Source organism: Acomys minous (genome assembly GCF_964271855.1).
Source record: "Acomys minous genome assembly, chromosome: 5".
In the NCBI taxonomy this organism is placed as follows: Eukaryota; Metazoa; Chordata; class Mammalia; order Rodentia; family Muridae; genus Acomys; species Acomys minous.
This window is the reverse complement of record NC_140494.1, coordinates 117,013,198-117,024,936: the sequence shown is the minus strand read 5'-3', so window position 1 is coordinate 117,024,936 and position 11,739 is coordinate 117,013,198. Positions and strand designations below refer to the sequence as shown.

At 48.3% G+C, this 11,739-nt stretch overlaps 1 protein-coding gene across 1 annotated transcript; it reads left to right on the top strand.

The window, feature by feature from the left end:
* Positions 1–3,726: 3,726 nt before the first annotated feature.
* On the top strand, positions 3,727–9,874 carry LOC311598606 (cytochrome P450 1A2). Its single transcript, XM_084783813.1, has 7 exons — positions 3,727–3,863; positions 5,118–5,948; positions 6,490–6,607; positions 7,119–7,208; positions 7,482–7,605; positions 8,391–8,477; positions 9,513–9,874. The coding sequence occupies exons 2-7, from the start codon at positions 5,127–5,129 to the stop codon at positions 9,805–9,807; spliced, it is 1,536 nt and encodes a 511-aa protein (XP_084639939.1). The 5' UTR covers positions 3,727–3,863; positions 5,118–5,126; the 3' UTR covers positions 9,808–9,874.
* The last annotated feature ends 1,865 nt before the right edge of the window (positions 9,875–11,739 follow it).

Below are 11,739 nucleotides of genomic sequence, written 5' to 3'. Positions count from 1 at the left end.
ACTACAAACACTTGACCCAGGCTCCTGAGAATTATCAAAGTCATCAAACCCAAGACTTCCCTGAGAACTCTGACACAGCCAAGAGTTTTAATGTCTAAATATCAGCTGGTATCCCAAAGGGGATCCTGAAACAAATAAAGAACATTAAGTAAAAATTAATGACAGCTAGGAGCCGGAGAGATGGCTCAGTGGTTAAGAGCATTGGCTGCTCTTCTAGAGGACCCTGGCTCCTCCCAGCCATCATCATCTATAACTCCAGTCCCAGGGGACTTTGATGCCCTCTTCTGGCTCCCACGTGATCCACAAACATAGAGAAAGGCAAAACATACACACATGCCTATAATAAAATTAAAATAGGCAGGCACAGTAGCACATGCCTGTAATTCCAGCACTCAGAGAGGCAGAGGCAGGCGGATCTCTGTGAATTCCAGGCCAACCTGGTCTACAAATCGCGTCCAGGATAGCCAGGGCTACACAGAGAAACCCTGTCTTGAAAACCCAAATAAATAAATAAATAAATAAATAAATAAATAAATATAGTCTTTGTTTGCTTTCTTTAAAAGCACATCTGTTACCGGGCATAGTGACACACACCTTTAATCCCAGCACTCAGGAGGTAGAGACAGCAGATCTCTTCAGACTTGAAGGCCAGCCTGGTCTAGACAGTCAGTTCAGAGCAGCCAAGGGTACATAGATCCTGTCTTTAAAAAAAAAAAATGGAGGGAGGGAGACATCTAAATAAAATAAGCTGTGGACTTTTGTCAATGAGAAGACAAATGGATAAAACTTAACCTAATTTCTAGATTGACCCTTTTAATTGAGTGAGCTGAACCCAGTGAAGACTCAGGAACTACTGTTCCTTCCTTCCCAGCTGTCTTCAAACTAGCTTTGTGACTCTGAGTCCCCATCCTTGACACTTGTACAAGTTGATCCTGAAATTGTGTGTGTGTGTGTGTGTGTGTGTGTGTGTGTGTGTGTGTGTGTGTGTGTGTACAGAGTTTCTCTGTGTTGCCCTGGCTGTCCTGGAACTTGCTCTGTAAACTAGGTTGGCCTTGAACTCTCAGAGACCCAGAGTGCTGCAATTAAAGGCATGCACCACCCAATCTACCCAGCTTATCTAGTGTGTGTGTATACACACACATGCGTGCCCTCCACCACCTCCACCCCCACTCCTAGACATTTGCCATGATGTGAGTGTGCCAAGGCACACAAATGGAGGTCAGAGAACAACTCTTCCCATCACATGGGGTTCGGGGATCCAGCTCAGGTCATCAGGCTTGGTGGCAAGCACCTTTACCCACCGAGCCATTTTGGTTTTGTTTTGTTGGGTTTTGTATTGTTTTGTTTTTAACAGAACCATTCGAAAGGATGTTGCAGAAATCATGAGCCTTCACCCCTATAGCACTCAGCATGGCTCCCATAGCTCATGCATTTGAATGTTTGATCTCCATTCAGTGGAGCTGCTCAGAAGAATTAGGTGTGGCCTTGTTGGAGGAGGTGTGTCACTGGGGGTGGGCTCCGAGGTTTTGAAACCCACACCAGGCCCAGGCTTGATCTCTCTCTCTCTCTCTCTCTCTCTCTCTCTCTCTCTCTCTCTCTCTCTGCTTGGGGCCTTCAGATCAGGATATAAAGCTCTCAGGGCCACTCCTGTCTACTTCCTGCCCTTATGGTCATGAACTAACCCTCTAAAACTGTAAGCAAGACCACAGTAAAATGTTTTATAAGACTTGCTTTGGTCATGGTGTCTCTTCACAGGACTAGAACAGTAACTAAGATATCGTGTTACCATGATCGTATGTCACATCTGAGAAAATTAGTATTCATTTGAGAATGTCATTTAATCACCAGGCCATGTCCAGGAGTCCTCAATTATCTCTTCAAAAAAGTCTTCCATAGTTTTAGATTTTGCTTTTTATTGAAAATAGGATCCAGTCAGGTTCATATATTACATTTTATTTTTATTTTTATTTTTGTTTTTGGTTTTTCAAGACAGGGTTTCTCTGTGTAGACTTGGCTGTCCTGGCCTCGCTTTGTAGAGCAGGCTGGCCTCAAACTCACAGCGATCCACCTGCCTCTGCCTCCCGAGTGCTGGGATTAAAGGTGTGTGCCACCACCGCCCTGGGCACATTTAATTATTTTAAGGGTTTTACTGTTTAACTCTGGCTCTCCTGGAACTTACTATATAGACCAGGCTTGCCTTGAACTCATAGAAATCCATCTACCTTAGCCCCCCAAGTCCTGGGATTATAGTGTGTGTCACCAAACCCAGCCCTGCATTTGCTTTAATTCTTTATTTCTTGGCTCTGGAACTTATCTGGTTTATTGTTTCTTTTTCCCCTTCCAATAATGTTGACTTGAGAGAATACAAGCCAGTTGCCATAACAAGCAATCCATTCTATGAATTTTCCTTACTAGCCGGGCGTGGTGGCACATGCCTTTAATCCCAGCACTAGGGAGGCAGAGGCAGGCATATCACTGTGAGTTGGAGGCCAAGCTGGTCCACAAAATGAGTCCAGGGCAGTCAAGGTTACACAGAGAGATCCTGTCTTAAAAAAACAGAAAAAAATAAAAAGAGAGAGAGAGAATTCTTCTTACTGGCTTGTTTGTTTGTTTGGTTTGGTTTTGTGAGACAGGGTTTCTCTGTGTAGCCTTGGCTATCCTAGACTCGCTTTGTAGACCAGGCTGGCCTGGAACTCACAGTGATCCACCTGCCTCTGCCTCCTGAGTGCTGGGATTACAGATGGGCACCACCATGCCTAGCCCCCTTACTGGCTTTTCATTCCAGCCATCTTCCATAGGAGGAAGGGTGAGAAGAGAGCCTCCCTTTCAAACAAAACATTCTAAAGGAAACAAGAGTTGGGAGAGGAGTTGAGATGTAGTTCAGTGGCAGAGTCCTCACGGAGTATGTTTGTGGAGGTAGGTTCAATTACACACACACACACACACACACACACACACACACACACACACACACGTGGGGCATGTTAAGGTAGCTAGAACATACAATGGGTAATCTCCACTGTCATCCTGATGGGATTTACAGTGACCTAGAAGGTGTCCCTCAGGGCATACCTTTCCTGAAAGGTTGGCTGAGGAGGAAAAACCCAAAACCAAGAGTCTAGCACCAGCACTCCTCTCTCCCTCTCTCTCTCTCTCTCTCTCTCTCTCTCTCTCTCTCCTTCCCAACTGCAGATGTAGCGTGCCCAGCGCCTCACGTTCCTGCTGTTGTAACTCCCCTGCCAGGATGGACCATACTCCAAATTGTGAGCCAAAATAACCTTTTCTTCCTTCCTTCCCTCCCTTATTCCCTCCCTCCCTCCCTCCCTCCTTCCTTCCCTAACTTACTTTTGTCAAGTCATTTCTTACATCAAGAAAAGTCACTGGTATAATGCACCTCCATATCTGCCTTTGCAGCGAGCATGAGCTGCCCCTGGTTGGCCCAGACTAGGGCCTAGGCATGTCCCTTTCTCATGGGTACAGTGGAAAAGAGGCTACAGATGTCCATCGGCCTAATTTGTATACCCCAAACTCTGCCCTGTCTTTGAAAAAAAATGTATTCTTTCAAAGAAGTAGACCCCCCAACCCCTAAAATGTCATGGGCATTTATCCCCAGGGACCCAGAACCACTTCTGACCCTGTTGCTGTTCCTGAGCCCTGAATAGAAGGTGGAGCCGAGGGATCACAGCCTGAAGCCAAGCATTGATCCTTCCAACTTTGTGCAGTATCCAGCTTTGATATCAAGTGACCTGGACAGCTGGGCCAGTCTTGAGCGGGTGGGATTATAAAAGGCCCTCCTCCATCAGAACCCACAAGTCCTGGAGTGACTCGCACAAGCCAGCCAGTATCCAGCCCCTGCCCTTCAGGTAGAACTGCATCTATATCCTAATCGCTGTTAGAGACGGATAAGTGGGGGGGGGGGGTCCTGTGGGAATTGAGGGAGGTGTGAGGTTTTCCTTCTTGCTTTTCAGCCCTGAACATGTGTGTGTGTGTGTGTGTGTGTGTGTGTGTGTGTGTGTCTGTCTGTCTGTCTGTCTGTCTGTCATAACACCACAGCTTGTCTGTGATCAGAGGACAATTTTCAGGAGTCAATTCTCTCACTCCACTATGTAGAGTCCAGAAATCAAACTCAGATTGTCATGCTTGCCAGAAAGTGCTTTTTTCCACTGAGCCTTCTCACTGGCCCTCTATCTTTAATTAAGTAGCTTTAACCAGGTTATTTCTTTTCTTTCTTTTTTTTTTTGTTGTTGTTGTTGCTGTTGTTTTGGTTTTTTGGGGGGTTTTTTTTGTTGTTGTTGTTTTTGTTTTGTTTTTTTGAGACAGGGTTTCTCTGTGTAGCCTTGGCTGTCCTGGACTCGCTTTGTAGACCAGGCTGGCCTCGAACTCACAGCGATCCACCTGCCTCTGCCTCCCGAGTGCTGGGACTAAAGGCCTGTGCCACCATGCCCGGCTCAACCAGGCTATTTATAAGGACAGTTGTCTGGAGCGAAGAGATTAGGGGGAAATTACCCACGTGGCATTGCATAGCCCTGGACCTGGCTCTCACCTCCTTTAGCCCCCAAGCCCAGAGGTAAATGAAGACTCATTTTTGGAGGAGGTACCTCTGTTTGATATTGACAGTCACTGGGAGAGGGGAAATATCACAGGCCACTGATATCATCCCAGGGACACTGGCCTTCTGTTGCCTGGGCAAAGGGGCATCTTCTGTTCTTTGGAGGCATAGAGGGTACCAACAGGGAGCCCACAATATGTTGTACCCTTTGGCAGAAAGCCCAGCAAACACTCTGTGATTTTAGCGTCACCGTTTTAGAGTGGTCGCTTGCACCCACTCCAGTCTCAGAACTGGAAATGAGAGAGGTAGACAGGGAGCCTGGGATGGAAATTCAGACACTAAAGGTGGTGAGTGCGAGGCTCTTTTCCAGCCTTTGGATTTTGTGATGGGGTAAGGGCAAATCCCTAAGGGAACAGGACACATGACAGGTATATCTTCATTTTTCTGACATGTAGCTGAAAGCCAAGCATAGAATGTCTGTCAGCTCCTACTGAATGAGTGAAGGAAAGGATAAATGGAAGGTCCAGAAACCATCCTCAACCACCCTGTCTTCCCATTTCCCCTGCAGCTGGTATAGATGGCATTGTACATCCCCTCATCCACGGACCTGCTCCTGGCCACAGCCGTCTTCTGCATAGTATTCTGGGTGGTCAGAGCTTCCAGAACCCGGGTCCCCAAAGGCCTGAAGACTCCACCGGGACCCTGGGGCTGGCCCTTCATTGGGCACATATTGACCCTGGGGAAGAACCCACACCTGTCGCTGACAAAGCTGAGCAAACAGTATGGGGATGTACTGCAGATTCGCATTGGCTCCACACCTGTGGTGGTGCTGAGTGGCCTGGACACCATCCGGCAGGCCCTGGTGAGGCAGGGGGATGACTTCAAGGGCCGGCCAGACCTCTACAGCTTCACACTTATCACTAACGGCCAGAGCATGACTTTTAACCCAGACTCTGGACCGGTGTGGGCTGCCCGCCGGCGCCTGGCCATGGATGCCCTGAAGAGTTTCTCCATAGCCTCAGACCCGACATCAGCATCCTCCTGCTACTTGGAGGAGCATGTGAGCAAGGAGGCTAACCATCTACTCAGCAAGTTCCAGACTGTGATGGCAGAGGTTGGCCATTTTGATCCCATCAACCAGGTGGTAGAATCAGTGGCTAACGTCATTGGAGCCATGTGCTTTGGGAAGAATTTCCCCCAGAAGAGCGAGGAGATGCTGAACATCGTGAAGAACAGCAGTGACTTTGTGGAGAACGTCACCTCAGGGAATGCTGTGGACTTCTTCCCCATCCTGCGCTACCTGCCCAACCCGGGCCTCAAGAAGTTTAAGAACTTCAATGATAACTTTGTGCTGTTTCTGCAGAAAACAGTCCAGGAGCACTATAAAGACTTCAACAAGGTGAGGATGGGAGGCATGGCTGTAAACCTAACCACCATCACAGGCCCAGAGAATGCCCCTCGAATCCTTCTCCGAGGTACTTGGACTGCCATGTGCTGCCAAGGCCTAGGAAAGCTCCAGGCCACTCAGCAGCTGTGTGACCTGATGCCATCTCTTCTTCCTTACCTTATAGCTTCCCTCTAGGGCCCCAGAAAGCACAGGTGTGTGCATGGAGCCCTGGCACAGCTTTGCAATGTGGGGTGTCACTAATTGAAAGGCTTTTTATTGTTCTGCATGAAAATGAACCTCAACAAAGGCTAAGCCCCAGCTTTGGGTCACATTTCTTCCCTGTGTTCACACCTACCTCTTCCTCCTCTGAAACCCGACCCCTGAGGCTATGGGAAAGAAATGTCAGGGACACTTGCTCTACTTAGGGCTGATACCAGTTTTAAAATCTGAGCCCCAGCTCAAGGCGGCTCCCAGGCCTTGGGGACATGTCAAATGGGTATGGGCAACCCTTGGCATTGCCCTAACTTTTTCCCCTAAACTTGTATCTTCCTAGGACAGTATCCAGGACATCACAGGTGCCTTGTTCAAGCACAGTGAGAATTCCAAGGACCGTGGTGGCCTCATCCCTCAGGAGAAGATTGTCAACATTGTCAATGACATCTTTGGAGCTGGTAGGGCACGGGGACACACACACACACACACACACACACACACACACACACACACACACACGCTACATCCATCAAGTTTCTCCTAGGAGAAACTCAACCAAGTCCTCTCCTTTTGGGATCTGGGTTTCCCTACCTGGCAAGGAAAAGAACTCTACAACCTTGAAGTTCACGCACATCACTCCAGCTGCTGACTATGAAACCAGTGTCTATTGGGTTTTGTGTGTTTGACCGGTTTGGTTTTGGATTTGGCTGGCTTTGACTTGTTCTGTTTGAGGCAAGGTGTCACCTCTGTATCCCAGGCTGGCCTCAAACTTACGGCAATTCTCCTGCTGCAGACTCCCTAGTGGTGTTGGGATTCTAGGTAGAAGCCACCACGCTCAGCTTCCAAGATTCTGTTGAGCACTCGGACCTTTCCTCAAGATACACAGGGGTGGCAGGCAGAGAGAGATAAAGCTCGCTCTGTTTATGGCTTCTCCCTGTTTTCTTCTGCACCCTATGCCCTGCTGCCCAGGATTTGACACAGTCACAACAGCCATCACCTGGAGCCTTCTGCTGCTTGTGACACACCCCAAGGTGCAGAGGAAGATCCATAAGGAACTGGGTATGTGTTGCTCCCAAGCCTAAAGTCAGAGAAGCCTCGAGGCTCCGGGTCACTTATCAACAAATGCATGTTTCTGTGTCTGCTATGTGTAAGTCCTGGGCATATGGCTCGCTCCACTTGTCCAGATAAGGTGTTGGGGTGGGGGAGTGTATTGTGGGATCTCAGAAACATGAGTAAACACAATCCAGAATAGACAGAGTCATACTTGTACAACAGGGACACGCGTGCATGGAGCAGACAGAACGTCCCATGAGCTCTGCCTGTGTTTTGCAGACACGGTGATTGGCAGGGATCGGCAACCGCGGCTTTCTGACAGACCCCAGCTGCCCTATATGGAGGCCTTCATGCTGGAGATCTACAGATACACATCCTTTGTCCCCTTCACCATCCCCCACAGGTAATGCCCCTGTCCTTCGCCCACCCCCACCCCACCCCCAAGTTTTCATACTGTTCCTCCACACAGCCTCTCAGCTCCGGCCCCAACTTGGGATCTACCTCATCTGTGAAGCGTCTTCAGCTCCTGACCTCAGCCCTGGGTCTAGCCCACTCATTCCCATGTGGCATCAGCGGTCACTCACTTCCATTCGTATTTACTCCTTATGGGCATCTTCTTCAGCCAGGCCCTCCAAGCGAGCCCCCTGCCAACTCAGCTTAAGCTGAACCTTCTGCCTGGAAAGACTTCTATCCATATATCTGGTTCCCAAATTCTACTCTTGCCCAATGTCAACCCTGACATGTGTGTGCCCTTCCATCTAAAGGCTCCTTTTGGCTCCTCCAGGAAGTAGATCTTCATCCTCCAATGATTTGCGAACCGCCCAGCCCATGCCCCTTGATTGTAAGAGCTAACATTGGCTTCCACTCTCGCTTTAGCCCAGTAGTTCCTTATACCAAAGGCTGCAGGCTCCCCAGCACGAGCCCCAACCACTGATTTCTTGGCTCCAGAGACTGTCCCGGTGCACCTCTGAGCAAAAAGAGAGTCTAGTAAGCAAGTGTAGAAGTGGAAGAACTGGATCCCAGAAAAGGGAAACATAGTTGCCCGGGGTTGCCTACCCCTCACATGACCTCCCAGTACCAAGTGTGGAGACTGTGGTAGGCAGACACTGGGATGGAGAGGAAAAAGGAGTAAGCCATGTCTCAGCTTTTCCAAGCCCCGAGCTGGACAGAGCTCTCTTCTTTCCTCAGCACAACGAGGGACACCTCCCTGAATGGCTTCCACATTCCCAAGGAGCGCTGTATCTTCATAAACCAGTGGCAGGTCAACCATGATGAGTGAGTACAGGTTCCTCATGGGGAAAGGTGCATGCTCAGCAATCGGGAAGGCTGTCTGTCCCCCCAGGCAACACACACACACATAAGGAACAGCTCAGTGTTAGGTAGCCCGTGCTAAGTGGCACTATTTAGACCCTGCCTCTCAAACTTCAGTGTACGGAGAACTTACTAGATATCGGTGTGGATGGCAAATGCCAGTAAGCCAGCCTACTTGCGAGGCTGGAGCAGGAGGATTACAATGAGTTCAAAGCCAGTCTGGGACTCTTGGTAAGTTTTAGGCTAGCCTAGGCTCCATACCTATTGAAAGAAAGAATGAAGGGAAGGAAAGAAGGAAGGAAGGAAGGAAGGAAGGGTAAATTGAGTAGGAAGTTTCCCAATTCCCGAAAGTTCCAGGCTGCTGTGTAATGAAGATTCCTCAAATGACTTGTGAGAATGGTCTAATGATTTCCTTGGAAAAGTCCACTCTAATGTGTAGGTAGGAGATCCATCCAAACCAGGACATACTGCAGACAAGAACACCATTCACATTTGTATTATCAGCTTTTTAGCCCAGAGTAGTATGCGTAAGCTGAGCAAGGCAGGGATCTCCCTTGCAACTGGCCTGTTGGGAATAGGAAGGAGAGGAACGTGTTTCCCTTCTTTCAGTTTCCATTCGAGAGAGTATTACGTCTTTGAAGTTTGAATTTACAAATCAGAACTGGAGCTATGTAGCTCACTGGCGGTATATGTGAGGTTCAATTCCCAGAACCACATCAAAAAAAAAAAAAAAAAAAAAAAAGGAAATAAAACAAATGTTAGTTAAAACCACTATCTTGGACCATGGAAAAGGGTCAGAAGTTCAAACAAGGTGACCCTGGATTTACAGATGGTGTTTAAGGCCAACTTTAGATGCAGGAGACCCAGGCTCAAGACCAACACAAAAAGAACAGTAACAAAAGAAAGTAAACACCAAGTTTGGTACCTTCTCCCCAAGGCTTCTGTTCCCCTTCCCTCCCAGAGCCCACGCAGCTGAGGCCCCATCTCTTCCTCTTGCAGGAAGCAGTGGGAAGACCCCTTTGAGTTCCGCCCGGAGCGCTTTCTTACTGATAACGAGGAGGCCATCAACAAGACCCTGAGCGAGAAGGTGATGCTCTTTGGCTTGGGAAAGCGCCGCTGCATTGGGGAGATCCCAGCCAAGTGGGAAGTCTTCCTCTTCTTAGCCATCCTGCTGCAGCAGCTGGAGTTCAGCGTGCCACCAGGAGTGAAGGTGGACCTGACACCGTGCTATGGGCTGACCATGAAGCCTGTGAACCGAGTACACTTGCAGGCATGGCCACGCTTTTCCAAGTGAAGATGGCCGAGGCAGGGAGGGAGGCGCCCGTGGGGCCAGCACCTTTGTTTCTTTTTCTTTCTTTTTATTTTTTTTATTTATTTATTTATTTTTTTTTTTTTTTTTTTTTTTTGGTTTTTCGAGACAGGGTTTCTCTGTGTAGCCTTGGCTGTCCTGGACTCACTTTGTAGACCAGGCTGGCCTCGAACTCACAGCGATCCGCCTGCCTCTGCCTCCCGAGTGCTGGGATTAAAGGCGTGCGCCACCACCGCCCGGCTTTCTTTCTTTTTAAATAAAAGCTTCTTTGAAGTACAGTTCTTTCACCATATTAGTCATCTCCAGTCAATTTTAGGATATTGTCCATCATGCCCACCCCAACCCATACTCTTTAAGATTTATGACTGAGCCGGGCGTGGTGGCACACGCCTTTAATCCCAGCACTCGGGAGGCAGAGGTAGGCGGATCGCTGTGAGTTCGAGGCCAGCCTGGTCTACAAAGTGAGTCCAGGACGGCCAAGGCTACACAGAGAAACCCTGTCTCGGGGAAAAAAAAAACAAAAAAACAAAACAAAGATTTATGACTGTTCCCCTTAACTTGTCTTACTTGCCCCACCACAGGCTAATCCAGTTTTTGACTCAATAGATTTACCTACTCTAGCCCTTTCATATAAATCCAATGACTTCAGGTCTGTGACTGGCTTTTTTCATTTAACGCAGTTCTTTCCAACTTCATTCACGTCGTCACGTAGGTTAATAGGTCTTGCTTTCTTGAGTCCTGGGACTCAAAACAGGCCTCATTCTATTTCCTCATAGTCAATTGTGGGCATTTGTTCATCTGCTTTCTCATGTTCTTCTTCTAGAACTTGAGTCTCTGAACACTTGAAAGGGACAGAGAGGAAGGAATCCAGCCTGTGATGAATAGGTAGCTCCTATGTCCTGTCCTCGAAAAAATAGAAGGTATGATTTCTCATGGTCAGGGGAGAATAACAAACCGCAGATGTATTTGGATTGACTGGAGAGTGAAAATAGGGACCTGGGGAGATGATTCTGTGGGTAAAAGCGATTGCTGGACAAGCATGAGGACCTATGTTTGAATCCCAAGCACTCACATAGAACAGGGAGACACAGCCATACTTGCTTGTAACCCCAAAGCTATGGTCAGAGACAAGGAGATCCTGGAAGCTTACTGGCCAGCCTAGCCAGAAAGCCAGCTCCTGACTCAGTGAGAAACCCTGTCTCAGAAGAACAAGGCAGAGAGAGATGGAGTTAATCACACAGAGAAACCCTATCTCAAAAATAAATAAATGGGGGCCTAGAGAGATGGCTCAGAGGTTAAGAGCACTGACTGCTATTCCAGAGGTCCTGAGTTCAATTCCTAGTAACCACATGGTGGCTTACAGCCATCTATAGCATGATCTGATGCCCTTTTCTGGCCTGCAGGTGTACATGCAGACAGAGCACTGTATACATAATAATAAATAAATCTTTAAAAATGAATGAATGAATGAATGTAAGGAAGGAAGGAAAGAAGAAAGAAAGAAAATAATGATAATCTTCAGTAGGCCCAACCTATCCATGATAAACTTTGGAGGAAGGGAGTCCCTTTCTGGAGCTTTGCCTGTCTATGGCATCCCTAGCTCAGAAAGGCTCATCTCTGCCTTGGCCACCTCAGTCTAGAGAGACTGCAATGCCCCAAGATGTTAAGACTGAGCAGGCCATAGAGCAGTTCTGGGCATCTAACACTGGAAGAGGGAGACAGGGCTGAACACTGAGGAGGAAATGCCACAGCACATTAAAGGAGAAAGATGGAGGTCAGCCCTTGGAGTGCTGGGAGCAGTGGCCTTGTTCGAGGACTCCAGTGTAAGGGGGCATGGCTGCAGTGTGAGGGGGCATGGACCTCCCTCCAGAGCCCAGTGGAAGGCTCCCTGGGCATGATAGCTAATTTTTTTATAAT

Excerpts from the sequence above, each read along its gene's own strand:
- LOC311598606 (XM_084783813.1), top strand. The coding sequence starts at position 5,127 with ATGGCATTGTACATCCCCTCATCCACGGACCTGCTCCTGGCCACAGCC. Across the intron at positions 7,209-7,481 it reads GAAGATCCATAAGGAACTGG|ACACGGTGATTGGCAGGGAT; the intron begins GTATGTGTTGCT and ends TGTGTTTTGCAG. Across the intron at positions 7,606-8,390 it reads CCCTTCACCATCCCCCACAG|CACAACGAGGGACACCTCCC; the intron begins GTAATGCCCCTG and ends TTCTTTCCTCAG.